Raw genomic sequence first — 20054 nt, 5'->3', positions numbered from 1 at the left:
CATATAATTTCATACAAGATTTTGAAAAGATATTTTCTTACTGAGAGCTCAGACATAGGTTTCTTTATTTCTTCATATCTGTTATGAACCTTTATGCACTTAAAATTGTTATTCTTATAACTGAAAATAAATGTTGATTTTTACCTCCCATTGTGAAACCTATGCTTGTTGTTGTTTTTTTTCTTTTTGCTGTACAAATACTCAGTTCTGGATCACACTTAAGCACACATGGACTTCATTTTCTCCCCAAATTAGAGAATTTGTGTCCTTGGTCTTATTTTTTATTAGGTAAAAAAGACTTGCTCAAACATGTTAAGATGGTGAAAAGTTCTCTAAAATGTTCTTTGTTCATTGCAGGATATTTTTTCTTCACGGAAGTCTAGAACTTGTTTAGGGGTTGATGTAAACAAGGGAACATTTCAGGCAAACATGGGTTCGATAAAGGACAGAAATGGTAAGGACCTAACAGAAGCATAAGATACTAAGAAGAGGTGGCAAGAATACACAGAAGAACTGTACAAAAAAGATCTTCACAAGCCAGATGATCACAATGGTGTGATCACTCACCTAGAACCAGACATCCTGGAATGTGAAGTCAAGTGGGCCTTAGAAAGCATCACTTCAAACAAAGCTAGTGGATGTGATGGAATTTCAGTTGAGCTATTTCAAATCCTGAAAGATGATGCTGTGAAAGTGCTGCACTCAATATGCCAGCAGATTTGGAAAACTCAGCAGTGGCCACAGGACTGGAAACGGTCAGTTTTCATTCCAGTCCCTAAGAAAGGCAATCCCAAAGAATGCTCAAACTACCGCACAGTTGCACTCATCTCACACGCTAGTAAAGTAATGCTCAAAATTCTCCAAGTCAGACTTCAGCAATACGTGAACCGAGAACTTCCACATGTTCAAACTGGTTTTTAGAAAAGGCAGAGGAACCAGAGATCAAATTGCCAATATCCGCTGAATCATTGAAAAAGCAAAAGAGTTCCAGAAAAACATCTATTTCTGCTTTAGTGACTACGCCAAAGCCTTCGACTGTGTGGATCACAATAATGGAAAATTCTGAAAGAGATGGGAATACCAGACCACCTGACCTGCCTTTTGAGAAACCTGTATGCTGGTCAGGAAGCAACAGTTAGAACTGGACATGGAACAACAGACTGGTTCCAAATAGGAAAAGGAGTATGCCAAGGCTGTATATTGTCACCCTGCTTATTTAACTTATATGCAGAGTACGTCATGAGAAACGCTAGTCTGGAAGAAGCACAAGCTGGAATCAAGATTGCTGGGAGAAATAACAATAACCTCAGATATGCAGGTGACACCACCCTTATGGTAGAGAGTGAAGAGGAACTGAAAAGCCTCTTGATGAAAGTGGAAGAGGAGAGTGAAAAAGTTGACTTAAAGCTCAACATTCAGAAAACTAAGATCATGGCATCTGGTCCCATCACTTCATGGGAAATAGATGGGGAGACAGTCTAAACAGTGTCAGACTTTATTTTTGGGGGCTCCAAAATCACTGTGGATAGTGACTGCAGCCATGAAATTAAAAGATCCTTACTCCTCGGAAGGAAAGTTATGACCAACCTAGATAGCATATTAAAAAACAGAGACATTACTTTGCCAACAAAGGTCCTTCTGGTCAAGGCTATGGTTTTTCCAGTGGTCATGTATGGATGTGAGAGTTGGACTGTGAAGAAAGCTGAGCGCCGAAAAATTGATGCTTTTGAACTGTGGTGTTGGAGAAGACTCTTGAGAGTCCCTTGGACTGCAAGGAGATCCAACCAGTCCATCCTAAAGGAGATAAGTCCTGAGTGTTCATTGGAAGGACTGATGCTGAAGCTGAAACTCCAATACTTTGGCCACCTCATGCGAAGAGTTGACTCATTGGAAAAGACCCTGATGCTGGGAGGGATTGGGGGCAGGAGGAGAGGATGAGATGGCTGGATGGCATCGCCAACTCGATGGGCATGAGTTTGAGTAAACTCCGGGAGTTGGTGATGGACAGGGAGGCCTGGTGTGCTGTGATTCATGGGGTCGCAAATAGTCGGACACGACTGAGCGACTTAACTGAACTGAGATGTAAATAAAATCTTGAGCATACTATGCAACTACATTAACAGAGCTCTAAAGTTCTCAGACTGAGTAAAAGATTCAGAGAAAGAGTCTGTGGTGGGTTGCATTATCTTCCCTCAGATTTTATGTGCTCATGGAAACCTTAGATTGTGACCTTATTTAGAAACAGGGTCTTTGCAGGTGTAATTAGTTAAAATGAGGTCATATGAGCTCAAAGAGCCTTTAGGGTAGGGTAGTATGGCTGATGGGTGAAGGCAATGGCACCCCACTCCAGGTACTCTTGCCTGGGAAATCCCTTGGACGGAGGAGCCTGGTAGGCTACAGTCCATGGGGTCGCGAAGAGTCAGACACAACTGAGCGACTTCACTTTCACTTTTCACTCTCATGCGTTGGAGAAGGAAACGGCAACCCACTCCAGTGTTCTTGCCTGGAGAATCCCATGGACGGGAGCCTGGTGGGCAGCCGTCTATGGGGTCGCACAGAGTCGGACACGACTGACGTGACTTAGCAGCAGCACCTGCAGCAGTGTGGCTGATAATCAGTTTACTGTCTTCCTGCTGTGCAGTGCACCAAGTCACTGCTTACAAATGGCTTTTTGTAACTCAGGTCAAAAATACTGGGAATGGACTCGTCCGAATAAACATGATCCTGTTACGTGCTCTGTGGGCCTGAAAGACTTCTGAAGTCATTGCCAGTAAGGCTGTTGGTCACTGTGCATTACCTTGAGTGCTAATACTATGTAATGTAAGAAATTTAAAACAGTGTTGACTTTTTTTGTCATGATCTATTGAATTCTGGGGTGGCATGGAAACCCAGTTGAAAACCCTGGTGTAGATTTTCACATTTTATACCTCTGTAAAAGTTTTAACAAAATAATGGTTTTTATAGCTCTTTACCTAATGACCTATCCCTAAAACAAAATAATTTGTAGTTTATTTTTTTTTAATTTTACAGTTATGTGTGGGAGGCATGGCACATATGGGAAATCTGTGCCTTCTGCTGAATTTTCATGTGAACCAAAAACCTCTATTAAAAAAAGGAATAGTCTGTTTTAAAATATGAAACTATCTTTACAATTTCTTACATAATTTTACTCTGAGTTCCTATAATTCATATGATTTCTTGTGGCTTGACCTAGAGATGAGAAGTGGTAGGTAAATATTCCTGTTTTATTGAATTACAGAGATTATTTTTCTATATGCTGACATACATTTCAAACTAATAGATCTGAGAATGAACTATAGAAATTCCATGAATTTTTCTTTGTTTTATGTAGATAATGAATAAGTTTCTAATCAGTTTTGTAATGCCTTCAAGAGTTTGAGAGCGCTATAATAATCTGAAATTAAGAAAGCTAACCCTAATATTCATTGATTATAGCATGTTTTATAGTCATCCTAGACGTTGATGAGCAGGACCCTGATTTATCTCTTTTCTGCTTTTGTATCACTGTGCAATAACAGCACCACGATCAGGAATGTTCTGTAGACTTGTGGTGGGAGTTTAGAATAAGGTATACTGACTGGTGGCAGAATTACTTGGCAAAAGAGAAGTTTCTTCACTAGTACAATTAAATTTTACAGTTGATCATTTTTTCCAAATCTTTTTATAGAGACTGTATTCATGACAGTGTTTAACATTAGTCTTCTTATAAGTTAAAATGTAGAAATTAGTGTTATCTTTTCCAAATTGTGCTTTTTGGTTTTATATTTAAAACTAAAATTTTTTTATATCTAAAACTTCCGTGTTTTACTGTCTTTTGTAATACTTCTTGAAATTCTACTCTTAATTTATTCTGATAAATTTTATGGTTAATATATTCATTTTCTATTAAAATAGTCTTCTGATATTGATTCAGCAGAAACTTCAGAGAACATTGATCTTCAGTAATAATTGACTGGTTTTTCAGTGGTAGTTGAACTAAGAAACTTTACTAGTTCTCTTACATTATAGCCATCTTCCATAATTTTATCTCAGATATGCATGTGTGTGTACTCAGTCATGTCTGACTGTTTGGGACCCCACAGACTATAACCTACTAAGCTCTTCTGTCCATGGGATTTCCCAGGCAGGAATACTGGAGTAGGTTGCCATTTCCTCTTCCAGGGAACCTTCCCGACCCAGGGATTGAATTTATGCTTCTATCTCCTGCATTGGCAGACCTACCCTTCACCACTTGTGCCACCTGGGACTGGGAAGCTATCTTCCCACCTGGGAAGCATATCTTAGGTATAAAAGCCCAAAAGAACTTTTGAGGTCATTACCTAGAAACTATCCACGTTGACTTTATGCTTAATGACTTTTGTAGGGGAAGGAGGAAAAATGTAAAAAAATATTGAATATTTATTGTAATTGCAGTATAGTTGATTTACAAGGTTGTACAGTATTGAATATTAAAATTTTTTTCCAAACAAATTATTTTGAAGTAATGTAATACAGATAACTTCCCTATAACCTTTACCAAGTTCCACTAATTTTAATATTTTAAATGTTTTACCACATTTGATTATCATTCCTTCATGTATAGATACATACTACTTTTGCTCACTTGTGAATAGGTTGCATTATATCATATCCTTTTATCCTTTACTATTTGTATGTTTATTTCTAAGAACAATGATATTCTCTTTCATATCAGCAATATAGTTTTCAAGTTCTGATAATTTCATATTGTTACTTTAAGCTACAGTACATATTCCAATTTAATCAGTTCTAATAACACCCTTTAGAGAATCTTTTCCTAGTCAAAGGTTATATGTAGTATTTAGTTGCCATGTAAGCATTTATTTTAAAAGATCTGTTGGTCTTAAAATCTTCAGTGTTGAATTTTTGTTCTTTTAACAGCTAAACCAGGTGGACAGGTGAAATGTCAGTATATTTCTGCCGTGGATAAAGTTATTTTTGTGGATGATTATGCAGTAGGGTGTAGGAAGGACCTTAATGGAATCTTGTTGTTAGACACTGCTCTGCAAACTCCAGTTTCAAAGCAAGATGATGTGGTCCAGCTTGAATTGCCTGTCACAGAGGTAAGTTGAAATAAGTGTCAGCTTGCTTTTCCACTTAATGCAGTTTCAGACTTACTAGTTGTTAAATGAAATTAGGTTGTCCTTTGAGGATATTATCTACGTACGCCTATAAAAAGAAGGAATTGTGAATTGTACAGGTTAAACCACTTTAGCAGAAACCCCAAAATGCAATGGCTTAAACCAGATAGTTTTTTCTAGTAACAGTACAAGGCCAAGTCTAAGGACAGCTTTGCTTCCTGCAACACTGAGCTTCCGTCTCGAGCCCAAGACTGCCGCCTCAAGTCTCATTACTTCCCAGTCTTAGGGGAGGGAGGACAGCTGGCCCGGGGGCACGCTGGTATTACCCCCCTTCCTTCCTTCCTTTTCCTCTTCCCTCCCTCCCTCATCCTTTCCTTTTTTCTGCACCCTCTCCTTCATGTTTCTTATTCTCTTTTACAGACTGTTTCACGTGCCGTTTTCATACTCAATTAATTCATTGGCCAGAATTTAGTCATATGGCCACATTAAGCTGAGGTGGTTTTTTCTTTAATATTAAAAAAGAAGAAATAAATATTAATGGACAACCAGTAATCTTGGCTATGTAACATATTTCTTAATAATGCCAGATTAAAATTTCAACATACATATTTTTTGTTACATATTTATTACTTAATTTATAAGTGTATCCTAACTTAAATCATTTTGTGTATGTTGATGTTCATATCATGTAATTTAAAACTATTTTTCAGATTTATCAGACTTTAAATCATTTTAAAAATATAAGAGATTATAATATTGTATTCCTCCAAAAAGTGAGTTGATTATTAACTGTTTTGTGTTTGGTGGATTGATGTGCTTAGTTGATAAAATCAGTATAGCTTATTTCCCACTTTTAGGACATGCCAGTGTTACTGTGTGGGTCAGTGTCACATCACAGTCATCTAGTGTGTTAATATTGAAAGCATTTGCTGAAGCTCTGAGTTTTGAAAACAGAGTAGCCATCTTTTTGTCATCAGAATATCTTGATCTGGGGGCATGTTAAAATCTCTGGACAGAAAATTAGTTATAATTAGTTCTACTTGTATTGAATATTTTTCCCCTCCTACTTTAAGGAAATTAGACCTAGTGATATCTTAATAAAGCTGATATCTTCTATGCATTGTAGTGTACAATGAAAGATGGTACCAAACCATTGGGTTTTAAAAGGAAATACAGAATTACAATAAAATTGTTGAACATTTATATAAAATGGACCCTGAAGTCAATATGTAGCTAGATATTTAGCCTACTTCTGCCACCTCTCCCACGTTGCCAGCTCGTGATGTCTGTTGCTGGTTTTCTTTCTTTTTACACAAATAATTATAGTTGTCTTGTTCATGTAATACTGTTCGTAGTTCTTCCACCCCTCCAGGTACCCTTTCCTGCATCACATTAGTTTCTCACTGTCTTGCCTAAAGTGTGTGGCCCTAGGTTTGGTTGGATTAGTGTGGATGTGTTCTTCTCCATATATTGGCCATATATTTCTGTTAATGTAGTTCATGTTGAATATGTGGGTAACAATGCAAAGGGCTTTTTTTTAACTACCTGACGACTTAATGAGTGACCCCTCTTACGGCTTTACATAGTAAAGCTCCCTGAGGGACTTTACATTTGTCTTTAAATTTTTATCTCTTTTATTCTTGTTGATAGTTTCAGCGTGTCCAGTTTTTTTTGTCTTGCTTTGCTTTATGAAAACTTCCATGTATGGAGATTTTGCTCTGTGATACTATGCTGAGTACATTGCTTTATCTCATTTAATTTTGTAACAGCCTTGCAAATCATTATTTGGTTAGCTAAGTTTGTTTAAAAAAAGTAAAAGTAGTAAATTTTCATATTAGTACCTTTCAAAATTAAAATATTTGTGTAAGAATCCAAATTAAACATTTTTGGTGTGGTTAATTTTTTGTGATCATCTTTTTTTATTTAGGCACAACAGCTCTTATCGGCATGTTTAGAAAAGGTAGATGTTTCTAGTACGGAGGGTTATGATTTGTTCATCACACAGCTCAAAGATGGTTTGAAAAATACATCTCATGAGACTGCAGCAAACCACAAAGTTGCTAAGGTAAGAAGTTAAAAAAAATTACTTTGTTTAGGGTTATAACAGGAAGAACACTTCTGCCTTTCTCTCTTCTCTCTGCACTGGTGCCTAGGGTGGGAGATAGTGCTTTGAATTAAATCCTTGGCTATATTTCATTAATTCTTCTGCATTTTTCTTTTAAGATTTTTTAAAAAATTATAAATGTAATACAGATACAATTTTTGTATTGAAGCATATAAAGTAGAAGCTGTTTTCTAAAAAATTTTTGCCTTTGTAAGTATCTTTTTTCTCAGGTCCAGTTGAAATTATACTAAAATACTGTGATGTACCGTTTGGACTGCTCAGTCTGTTTGGATTGCTGTAGTGAAATACCCCCGACTGAGTGGGATTTCTTCTGGTTAAGTCCTTCTTTCTGGGATGTTGCTGGTACCTTCTCACTGTGTCCTTATATGGTGAAAAAGGCAAGGGATCTCTCTGGAACCTCTTTTATAATAGAGGACTCCACCCTCATGATCCTAAGTACCTTCCAAAGGCCCTACCTGCTAATAGACTCCCCTTTTGGGTTAGAATTTCAGCAGATGCATTTTGCGAAGAGACAACCATTCAGATTATAGCATGTACCTTGCTTTTTTTCATTGAAGAATGTATATTGAGGATCTTTTCATATCAGTGCTTATATATCATCTACATTCTTCCTAATATTTATATTGAAGTTTATTTTATAAATTCACCATGATTTTATGAATCTTAATTCCATTAGTGGCACATTTTATTTGGTAAAGACAGAAACCATATTGTGCATTTCAACAGAGAGAGTTTATTGTAAGAAATTGACTTAATATGTGTATGAGAACCAAAAAAGTGAAGAAAAAAAACAAACAAACCCTGAGGTAACACAGATGGTAACTGTGGGAAGCAGCACTCATTTTGGTCTGAAGGAACAGGATGTTCAGGTTTTAGAACCTAGATCCTTGAAAACTTAAGAGAAGAGCCTCTGTGGATCTGGAACTTCAGACTCCTGAGGTGGAGCTGTTATCCAGTAGGAACCTCAGGAGCTTGGAACCTGATGAACTGAGACTGAGATTTCTGAAGAGAGGCACTACTTGGCTGATGCTAGTGCCTCTGAGGGAGATATATGAGACAGGTCCTCGGAGTGCTAAAAAACAGAACCAAAAAAACCTCTAAAGATCAGAGGACTCAACTGTTGCCACCAGGTCCTTTGCTAACATGATGTTGACAGCAATGATAAGTAATTTAGCAAGAAGCAAGTCTTTTTCCCCTATCACGCTTTCCAGTTTCCATCCTGTGTTCTTTTGTCAAAACTTAACAGTCAGGGAACTGGTTGGTAAAGAAGAAATAATAGTTTATAGTATCCCAGCCCCAATATGACTGAGAAGAGAGGAAAGGCTAGGTTTGGACCTGAGAGACAGTAGCTTAATAACTGGCACAATCTGCTCCTTTGGCTGCTCATCATCTCCATACATACCATCTATACGTGTTTGAACTTTCATGCAACAAAAATGTTATGCTTTTACTTAACAAGAGGCTCTGTTCCTAAAGAGGAAATGAAATGAAGATTTGTCTCATCCTGTCCCCAGAACAGGCAGACACAAAGTTTCAAAAGATATTTTATCCATCTGTAGGTGATAATTAGCTACTCTTAAAATTTATAGTTTCAAGTGTTTAGGTAACAGAGCTGTGCTACCTCAACACTAAACCTAAATTAAACCCCTCTAAACCTAAACACTAAATTAACTACAACAAAAAAATTCTTCTGTAAAATAATGTGTTACCTCTCTGTGTCTTTATCTATCTAAATCTTCATCCATCTATCCCATTTATGTAATGAGAAGAAAATACATATAGTTACCATATCCCTCATTTCTATAATTGTGTGTAATATAAAGATGATATTCTTGCTGTTTACAGCCTCCTTCTCCTAGCTGTTCCATGCTCCCTTTGTCCTTAGCCAGCAGTGTAGCTGGTCAGGCGTCTACACCATCGAGTGGCCTAAGTCTTCAGCCCTGCGGGGTTCGGATCCTTTGTAGTGCTGTGCTAAGTTCTTGTAATTGTCTTTTCACTCTTGTGTATTGGATGTGGAAGAGCTTATTGGATTCACCTTGGAGAATCTCTTGGATTGTAGTTAAATTCTCCTTGCTTCTGTTGTTTTCCATCAATCCAGTTTCCCTTGTCAGTTTTAATCATATCAACCAGTAGAAGTACCACCCACTTTGTCTGATGATTCAGTGACATTTTGCGTATAGGTTCATTGAGCAAGCACTGGAGTGGTTATGGCGATAGGGTGAGTGACAAGTTGTTGTTGTATAGTGTGATTTTTTTTTTTAAGGTGTACACTATAGTGACTTAATGTATATTGTTGTTCAGTCACTAAGACGTGTCCGACTGACTCTTTGCGACCTCGTGGACTTCAGCACACCAGGCTCCCCTGTCCTTCACTGTTTCCCAGAGTTTGCTCCAACTCATGTCCCTTGAGTCTGTGATGCCATCCAACCATCTCATCCTGTCACCCCCTTCTCCTTTTGCATTTAGTCTTGCCTAGCATCAGGGTCTTTTCGAATGAATTGGCTCTTTGCATCAGGTGGCCAAAGTATTGGAGCTAAAGTTTCAGCATCAGTCCTGCCAGCGAACATTCTGGGTTGATTTCCTTTAGGATTGACTGGTTTGATCTCAGTGACAAGAGGAACCTAAAATTGCTGGATAGCAGTGTTAACACCTAATTCAGTGCAACCATTGTTGGACCCTTGGTGGAACATTCCTTCCTTGTCACAAGACCTCTAGAGCCTAAAGCTTAAAAAAAAAAAAAAAAAAGCTGCTAATGAATTATTAAGTATAATAGCAGCCCTGCTGGGAGAAGCTATATCATGTGTTTTTTGTTGATTGAAAGCCTAAGCATAATCCTGTAAGGTTAGAACTCCAGACTTTGAAGCATCTCTCCCAATTAGTACTGAAAATGAGTCTTTGGAAGGGCACACACCTTTTTGTCAGGTCATCTCCTTCTGTAAGACACCACGGTAAGACAGTTCAGTTTCATGGGGCAAGAGCCCATTGTTGCCCCCCACCTCTTCCCCCACCTCCCCACCCAAAGCCCCTCTCCCCATCTTTGAAGTGCTTTCTTAATGAGAAGCAAAAAGCAAAGTTGTATGGAGTACTTTGTAGTAGTTTAATATTATGGCAGAAGCATTGTGAGCAGAACAGATAAATGCAGAGTCAGAATGCATATCTACAGTGAAGACAAATTGCAAGTTCATGTTGGACCTGTGCATACCCTCTGTCTCTGTTACCATGGCATTTTGCATATAGGTTCATTGAGCAAGCACTGGAGTGGTTATGGCGATAGGGTGAGTGACATTCATATACTGTGTATAGTTTGCCCATTTCCTCTATAATGGATGCCTTTTGATGAGCATTCACATATTTCAAAAATATTTTCATACTGTGTTTATTTGGAGAGGTCTGTCCATAGACCTTTACCCTTGACTTCCTTGTTGACAGTCTTCAGTCCTGATCTTTCCAGATGTCTGAAGATCCAGCCAAAATGTTAGCCACTGTTCATTAATCAGTGAGGACCTTTACTTCTGGTTACCTCTCAATCCAGACAAAGAGAACAGTCTGATGTACTGGTTGAAGTTCTGCCCACTGAAAAGATTTGCCTTCATCCCTGTCCTGATTGGGACTGTGGTGCTTTAGCCATCCGTTTTGGTACAGTACTTTCATAATGTGAGAACCATCTGTATGTCAGACCTAAAGGTTTTCTTCCTCAATTAGCCCATCATAGGGAGTTCCTTGTGAAGCCATCAGTGTGGAATGAGAAAGGAGCTGTTGTCAGAACAGGTATTGTAGAAATCTCAGCTCCTTGATTACTCAGCTGCTTCAGCACTGAATTGCCGTTTGGACTCTCTCAAGATTGGTTTCTTGTAAACCGCTTAATGAGTACTCATGCCCAGTAAGACGTTTGGTGTATCAGATAACACCTGTTTGTGAGGGACAGCTCTGATTGCGTGCACATTTGTCCCATGGGTAGACACATTTCTATCAGAACTGACTACTAAGAGGCTAGGGGCTGTTTCTCAAAAGGAGAAGAATTGTTTACAGGAGAGGGCATGGTTTTGTCCTAGCATCCTGCTACATTATTGTCCCAGAGACTCCCTACAGCATCTTTACTTGGAGCAATACTTCTAGTGTCATTGCATATGCTCACAGGATACCCATGGTAGAGCATCTTGTGATTCAGCCTGGGTGTGCTGAGGAACCTCTTATTCTGTGCCTTATGTATTATTTGATAATTGAGTTACAGCAACATTCTCAAACATGCTGAACACTGGGTCCAAAATCTCCTTAGGCACACTGAGCATTGTGCCTCTTTTTCATGGTTGTAGCAACTTTTCTTTCACCTTAGAGGAAAGATCCTGACATGTCTAGCTTACTGGACCTCTAGAAACTTCACAGAGATTTTAGGACCCTGAGATTTTCTGGGGATACTGATTCTCTCTGGCTTGCATGTGTCTTTCTAAGGCATTTAAGTTCCTTGCTCCTTTCCCCTCATCTGGACCATTTACTGTGATGTTACTAATACAATAGACCAAGGTGCTGATCTGCAGGATGTAGGGTTGATCAGGATCTCTGCAGATGAGATTTTGGTAAAGAGCATGAGTCCTAGGGTGAGACTGCAGATTTATTGTTTCTGCCAGGTAAAGGCAGCTTACTTTTGGATGGTCCTAAAAATTAGTGTAGACAAAAAGGTATCTGACAGAATTGTAACTGTCTACCAAATATCAAGGGATTTGTTAATTTGCTTCAGTAAAAATACCTCATCTGAAACATCAGCTGCAGTTGAAGTCATGATCTGATTTTACAATCCACGGTCATTATTCAAGATCCATTTACGTTTTGCATGGGCTGATCGGTCAGTTAAATGGAGTTGAGGTAGTTTGACTACCCCTCTGTCAGGTCTGTTAATGTGACATTAATCTCATAAATTTCCTCAGAATGTGATATTGCTGTGGTTTAGTAGCTTTGTAGGAAAAAAATGAAAGTTATAGGGGCTCCTGCTTGACCTTTCTTCCTTTAGTAGTCCAAGAGGATCAGAGGAACAGTGTAGGAATTTTTCTAGTTGCCTGCTCTATTTCCAGTTATACATTTGGGAACTAGAGAGATAGCTACAAGATAGATCTAGGGATCCACAGAGCTCACTGAGACGGCTTTGGGCCAAAATTCCGGTAGTCACTTCACCACCATAAGTCTCCACTTTGATGAATGGACCGCAGTGATGTTTTAGGTCAGTTCAGTGTTACTCTCTTGTAGGGCCTGGAATATCACACAGCATTTCCATTCCCTAGTGCGCAGTGGCTGTAGTGAGTGTCCACAGGTGCCTTTGAGGAAGGCTTGGGGTATGATTCGCAGTGGAGCGTTGGGGCATCGTTGTGGGATCCTTTCTCACGGGGATTTGGCCTCCCTTTCACCCAGAAGGCTCTGAATCTATGAACAGATTAGGTCTAGAGACAAATTAAGAGTCCTTTTCTCTCTCATCTGGGTCTAAACATTCTTTTTCAGGATGGTTAATTTCATTTTTTATGTAATTGCAGGTTCTTACTTTGAATTATAAATTAATGGAGTAAACTGACTTGAGACTATAAATGGTTATTTATCTTATAATGTGTAAATCAGGGTTTTGGTAGAAACCGTTGAGTATGTTTTCTTTTGCTTATACTCCTGTTTTCTTTCAGTGGGCCACAGTTACATTTCATCTTCCTCATCATGTGTTGAAGTCCATTGCCAGTGCCATTGTGAATGAACTTAAGAAAATAAATCAAAATGTTGCTGCCTTACCTGTGGCTTCCTCAGTGATGGACAGATTGTCTTACCTCTTACCTAGTGCACGTCCAGAACTTGGGGTGGGGCCAGGCCGTTCTGTGGACAGGTATGAACTTGCTTATAAAGAGATGTGATGGTAACATTGAATTGATTAGTGTTTTGATTAACAAAGAATAACTGTAAATTTGATTATTATTTTAAAAAATTTCAAAATATTTTTGAAAATCACTCAGATTTTTATTTCAATCAAAAAACTGAAATGAAGTAAACTACTCCTTGAATTGCTATTGTTAAACAATTTCTTTTGGTGCCTGGAAAGTGTTTAAGAGGATGATGAAGCTGTATTTTTTAAATTCTAGTTTTGTATAATTGCTTAGTAAATATTTGAGTTGTTAATATTATAATTACTCAATATGTAATATATATAATTATTCAATATATAAGAATTATTTTGCCTTGATGAATTTTGTGACCTTTGGCATAAATTTTGGTAAATTAAAAGACCGTCCCAGAATTTGAATATAAGAGCCATATATTATTTCCTACTTAAAAAATGGACAGAGTTAAGGGACGTCCCTGGTGGTCTAGGGGCTGTGACTCCGAGCTCCCCCTGCAAGGGGCCTGGGCTTGATCCCTTTTCAGGGGGAACTAGACCTCACAAGCCACAGCTAAGAGTTTGCTTGCCGCAGCTAAAGACCCCGCCTGCCGCAAGGAAGACCCAGTACAGCCAAATAGATAAATATTCTTAAAGAATGGGCAGAGCTAAAAAAGCACTCAAGGGCAATTTTGTGGGCTATTTATCTGTTGTGTTTTTCTAGGGCAGTTTTGAATTAAGGTTTTTATGCCACCTGCCCTGGATTTAAAGTGTGTAAAAAAGTCATACCTCAATCATTGTTTTCTTCAATAGAGATTTCTTGGAGTTCTGCTTAATAGAAAACTAAAAGTCAGTAGTGCATTCATTGAAAAATTTAAATGATTTTTATTTGAGAAAATATTTATCAGTACTGAACTTCAGAAACATTTTGCTGAGTTACTACATTTAGCGATTTTGTTAAGTTCACATTTGCCTTCCCATGTAAGTTCACATTTGCCTTCCCATGTAGCATTTTACATTTTCACTTTTTCATTGAATGTGAATTTAACTGCTCATATTCTTTTCTGAAGTACATTTATAAAGAGTACGTGCCAATGTAGCAAAAATATTAGTGAGTGAGTTAACCTTTAACTTCTGTTATCTTAGTGTAGCTTTTTCTTTTTTTTTAATTAGCCGTGCCACGCGGCTTGTGGGATCCTAGTTCTCCAACCAGGCATTGAATCCGGGCTCTCATCAGCTAAACTGTGGAGTTCCAGCCGCTGGACCACCAGGGAATTCCCATATTCTCTTATATTAGTTTGCAGTATTTTTTAGTTTATCCTTTTGTAAACCGAAACTACTTAATCAGATGCCCTTTTTTTGTTAAGTGTTTTTTTTTTTTTTTTTATTATGTATGTAACTTCTATTGGTTGTTAACATTTGGGAGGTATTTTTATATTCCATAGTAACCCTGCTGTCTCTTGTCCTTTTTAATCTTAACTGTCATGTAATATGTCTTTGGCTATCATTAAAATAGTCTTTGCAATATGTCTGGAGAAGAGGAAAAAAGGAAGGATATGTACTTAGAATCAGTGTTTCTTGTCTGAAAGCCCCGCCTATCTTTAAATTATAATTTCAGAGCTATTTTCTTTGCAATCAGTAGGAGACTTTCTAAAGAAATCAGTGTAAGCTGTGGTGATTGGTTTGTTTTAGAAAATGCATTCTTTAGATGGGATTTTCAGTGTTCTGGAGGTTTTAAAATATCTCAAAATACTAATTTTGATGTAGTCTGTGGTTTTTATTTCATTAAATACGCTTTTAGGAACCCTTATGAAAACCTTGATGAACTCTGAGGTCTGTTGGAGGTTTAAGTAAGGGTCTACTGGATGCTATTGCTATTTTTGTTTGGTAGTATAACTTAAGTGGACAGATTTTCTGTTCTGAAAACATGAAGATGACTGTTGCCTGATCAAACAATTATTTTTTCTTTTCCAAATCAGGACACAACTATGAGTTAAACCTAAATCTCATTAGCAAAATTATAGGAAACCATGTACTAATTTAAGGGAAGAATTTAAAGAAAAGTATTTTTCTGGTCTCATTGTGATGAATTTTACCGCTTTCTTTTATTGAATCAGTTTCTTTTCTGTGTTAGGAAGAGGAACTTTGCATACTGGTCCTTTCTTATTTGAAGCTGTGTGGACTTTTTCTAATTTTGATAGTCTCTTTTAAAAAGATATTCTGGTATTGTTGTTGCAGGTTCAGTCTCAATGAGCTAATTATTTTAATGAAAACATGTGAAGATTTCCTTTTTTTTATAATCCCCTGAAAAGTACAGATTTCCTGGAAAAGGATTTCTCTCGAGATAGAACATATAAATTGCTTTCTACCTAAAAAAAACTTAAACTAGAATATACTTTTTCAATATGATTGGGGTAAAACTACTGTTCTTTGGCTGTGATTTTATCCATTTATGCATACTTGTCACTTGATGAAAGCATAGGGTTCTGTGCTTCTACATTTTCAGATTCTCTGCTCTTTGATCGCTATTACGCAACATTGGTTAATTTGATCTACCCATGGAATTATCTGTTGTAGCCATCTTATGTTTCTTTTTCCCTCTTCTGTTCATGGGAAATTCCTAAAACTTATTATTTATAATACAAATTTGAACTTGGTCATTAAACATTCCCAGTTTTTGTTGATAATCCAGTAAGCTTTTTTCTTCAGTGGTGAGTAATAGTGTCACTGTAATTTGATGCCTAACTTTGGCTACATAAAGTATGTTTACTTTTAGATCATTGATGTATAGTGAAGCCAACAGACGGGAGACGTTTACCTCATGGCCTCATGTAGGGTATAGATGGGCACAGCCAGATCCCATGGCTCAAGCTGGATTTTATCATCAGGTAAATAAGGCTGTTGAAAAATGTTTTTCCATATGACTTTGTAGCCTTTAGTGAGACTGTCAACGTTGAATACTTTTTCAACATGTATATTATTTTATGGACATGGCTCTGTGCTTGTGTGTCTGTAATGTGAGTTTTGTTCTTATACCTTTCTTTGATCATAATACTCACTGGCTATTCTCTATATCACATACTGTGTATAAAAGGTGAAAAGGTTAAAAAAAAAACAACTGAGTTAATGCCTTATAACTATTTTCTTGCAGATTACATATTAATGTATATTATATTTAATCTGTTTTTATATGTAATCATCAGCAGACAGGCAGTATTTTCCAGATTTGTGTCTCGAGAAGTGTTTTCTCTAGGTGTGTGTTTTTCAGTTTTGACTTACTCATTCATGACAGAGGAGTATGTCTATTAAGATAGTGTGATAAAAGCAGTACATGGCAGTTACTCTTGAAATTTTAACTTTATTGGGATGCGAATCACTCATGTGTTAGACAGCTGTGGGGGCAGCAGTGCAGGTAGTACAGTGAGTTAAATACATATATATTGAAGAATTGATTAAGAAATGTGGAAAGAGAATTAATTAGGGGAAAGAGTCATAATTTTATGTAGGAAAAGAGGAGGGTGTACAGTGTAAGGATGAATGTGAGAATAAGACATGAGAATGGGACGTTATAGAAAACCTCACAGAGCCAGGTAAGTAGAGCAAGTTAAGAAAAATGAGTTTAGATTGGCATAATAAACCAATTAAAGGAAACTTCAACTGAGTAATGTTGACTGGCTCACCAGTGCTTTGCCATTGCTAAAAAACTAAGAAATTAATAATTACATGTCAGTTTGCATAAGACATGATTATTTAATTTTGGAACTAAATTAAACTTTGGATACATTGAAGTTATTGTCATGAAGGACATTAAGAATAATTATTCCTTCATTATCTTGGTGTTCTTGGAGTATCTTAAACTAAGATTATATCAGAAAACCAAGATATTTGAAGATTTGATTCGAAGTCCATCAGATTTCCAGTTAAAGATAGATTTGTTTGGAGACCGGCTAGTATTAGAATTATTAAAATTATTTCCCTGAATTAAGGATTGAATAAGGACTATTTTTCCTAATAATTTATCTTCCTTATTTTTTGGTATTGTTTCATATAACAGCCTCTGTTAAGTCACAGCTTGATATTTTTTCCGTTGAGCTGTTGCTCATTGATTCCATTTTTTTCAAAGAGATCAAATCATAGGTTTTCTAGAATATTCTACCTATATTAGGGGCTGATTAGTTTCAGTCTTCTAAAAAATATAATTACACTAAGTAGAGTAAGTACTCAAAAATATTTTTAGTTTTCAAAGGTATATTTCATTTCAGGTTTTGATTTTATATATATATATATGTATGTATATGTGTGTGTGTGTGTATCATCTTGTCCTAAGTGTCTTACTTAAGGAATGTTACATGAATTATGTTCACTTCATTTTTTATTAAACATAAAAATTATGTTTATCCTTGCTTATATAGTAGCATAGAATTCAGTTTTTCAAAACAAATCTGTTAGACTATTTGCTCTTGTATATGTAACTATGTTTAAAATACTTTAGTAGTACAATTACAAGATGCTGGACCAGAGATTGAGACTGTGTAACTGCATATTTGATTCGGTGGTTGTTTGCTGATGAGACAGAATTTTTCAAACAAAGCAGCAAATATATAACCATTTGGGGATTAAAAGTATATTGTTGAAGCCTAACATTAATAATATAGGCTAATTTTCTTTTCCTCAATATGGAATTTTACCTAAAATTATGAACTTATTTAGAAGAATTTTTATTAAGCTATTTTAATATTGACAAACCTTTTCTGTTTTCCTTACGAATTTGCAGCCTGCCTCATCTGGAGATGATAGAGCCATGTGTTTTACTTGTAGTGTATGTCTCGTTTGTTGGGAACCTACTGATGAACCTTGGTGAGTCTTGATTTTTCTGAACATGATAGGCTAAGTTCTATGAATATGCTTCTATATTTTATTTTTCTGATCTGTATATTAATATTCTTGCCTTTTGTCATCTCTATTTTTACCTCTGTTCTAAGAGAGTGAGGTAATGCTGTCTGTGCTCTGTCATATCACTTGGCATACAGGATCTCTGAGGTCTTTGATTTCCCAAGGTCTGTACCTGTTAGAAGTGCCAAAAAATGGAAGTATACTCTGACTGAAAACTAGAAGGCTATGACAAAATAAATTTTAAAAGCATGATTAAATTTAGCAGTTCAGCCTGTTCTTTTGTGGGCAGCTTATCACTAGGGAGTCCATGGAGGGAGGGCCTTATGATTTACATTTCTGATTTTAAAGTAATTCTAAGGAGTCTGTTCTGGTGTGTAAAATTTGAGAACTTAGTTAAACATTAGAGATCATGTATTGGAACCTCACTTTTACATAACTACCCTGAGGCCCTACTAATAGAAATAGTAATAATAGCAAACATTTGTATAATGTGATTTATCAGGTACCATCTTATGCACAACACGAATGGTCACTGTAGTGAAAAACTGGAAAATCTTACACGCATTTTGGGAGGGGACTAGATAAATAAAATATATTCATATAATTGACTGATGCAGCAGTTAAAGGAATAAACAGTTCTCTATTAATCATCATCAGTACATTATTATATCAGGAAAGCTGTTGTAGAATGAACCGTATAATAAGCTGTTTATTTAAAGTAAACAGAACTGTTTATTCTGTATGTATATGCTGCTGCTAAGTCACTTCAGTCGTGTCCGACTCTGTGCGACCCCATAGACAGCAGCCCACCAGGCTCCCCCGTCCCTGGGATTCTGCTGGCAAGAACACTGGAGTGGGTTGCCATTTCCTTCTCCAGTGCATGAAAGTGAAAAGTGAAAGGGAAGTCGCTCAGTCGTGTCCGACTCTTAGCGACCCCATGGACTGTAGCCTACCAGGCTTCTCCGTCCATGGGAGTTTCCAGGCAAGAGTACTGGAGTGGGGTGACATTGCCTTCTCCACTGTGTGTATATATATGGGTATAAATTTATAAGTATTTTAGGAGTATAATCATGGCTATCTGAATATGGGATCAGAGATTACTGGGGTTGGATATTAGGCTTGAAGTGTGTCTTTTGCTGTATTTTATATAGTCAAATGTCACTTATTTAAATAACATTTTAATTAAAAAGTTAAGACTCAGATAAAGTTAGAAAGAGAAAAAATAAGGTTTAGCTGTGACAGAATCCATTTCAAACATCATGTGCCTGGAGATGCTATGTAAAAGCATTTATGTAAGACACCTTGTTGTATTATAAATTGTCCAGGATTTATATATGGATGTAGGTAAGTTGTAGGTGCAGTGTTGTTAAAGTGAGTGGTTAATATGTTACAGTGATCTCAGTAAAGTGGAAATTTTTGGTATTTGAGTCTTTAATTAAAGAATGTTGTTGTTCAGTTGCTGCCATGTCCGTCTCTTTGTGACCCCGTGAACTTTAGCACACTAAGCTTCTGTGTCCTCCACTATTTCCGTGAGGTTGCTCAAATTCATGTTCATTGAGTCGGTGATGCTATCTAACCGTCTTATCATCTGCTACCCGCTTCCTTTGCCTTCAGTCTTTCCCAGCATCAAGGTCTTTTCCAGTGAGTCGGCTCTTTGTATCAGGTGACCAGAGTACTGGAGCTTCAGCTTCAGCAACAGTCCTTCCAGTGAATATTCAGGGTTAAATTATTTGTTTTTTTTCTTTTTTTTAAAGAAAAAATATCGTAGAGTTCTCTTTTAGTGTTACAGACTTAACAGCTTAGTTGCTCAGTAAACTTTCCCTCCCTTCTTTAATTTGTGTAAAGGTCTGAACACGAGAGACATTCCCCAAACTGCCCGTTTGTGAAAGGTGAGCATACACAGAATGTACCATTGTCAGTCACTCTTGCAACAAGTCCTGCACAGTTTCCTTGCACGGATGGAACTGACCGAATATCTTGCTTTGGGTCCGGGAGCTGCCCTCACTTTTTAGCTGCTGCAACAAAACGAGGAAAGATCTGTATATGGGATGTTTCCAAACTTATGAAGGTATGT

At 37.1% G+C, this 20054-nt stretch overlaps 1 protein-coding gene across 8 annotated transcripts in view; it reads left to right on the top strand.

Annotated features, from left to right (window-relative positions):
- Positions 1 to 20054, top strand: part of BIRC6 (baculoviral IAP repeat containing 6) — a 213817-nt gene that overhangs the window by 24576 nt on the left and 169187 nt on the right. For all 8 annotated transcript variants that reach the window (XR_010662357.1, XM_065929466.1, XM_065929463.1 and 5 more), the window contains exons 2-7: positions 4921 to 5102; positions 7048 to 7185; positions 12906 to 13099; positions 15864 to 15975; positions 17862 to 17944; positions 19826 to 20048. Coding sequence is in view for 7 of the 8 variants with exons in the window: in XM_065929466.1 (XP_065785538.1) it covers positions 4921 to 5102; positions 7048 to 7185; positions 12906 to 13099; positions 15864 to 15975; positions 17862 to 17944; positions 19826 to 20048 (932 nt within the window). In the remaining variant the exon portion in view is untranslated. The remainder of the gene's footprint in view (positions 1 to 4920; positions 5103 to 7047; positions 7186 to 12905; positions 13100 to 15863; positions 15976 to 17861; positions 17945 to 19825; positions 20049 to 20054) is intronic.

The sequence above is a fragment of the Muntiacus reevesi genome, chromosome 3 (assembly GCF_963930625.1).
Source record: "Muntiacus reevesi chromosome 3, mMunRee1.1, whole genome shotgun sequence".
In the NCBI taxonomy this organism is placed as follows: Eukaryota; Metazoa; Chordata; class Mammalia; order Artiodactyla; family Cervidae; genus Muntiacus; species Muntiacus reevesi.
The sequence above is the reverse complement of the archived record's forward strand: the minus strand, read 5'-3'. Positions and strand labels throughout refer to the sequence as shown.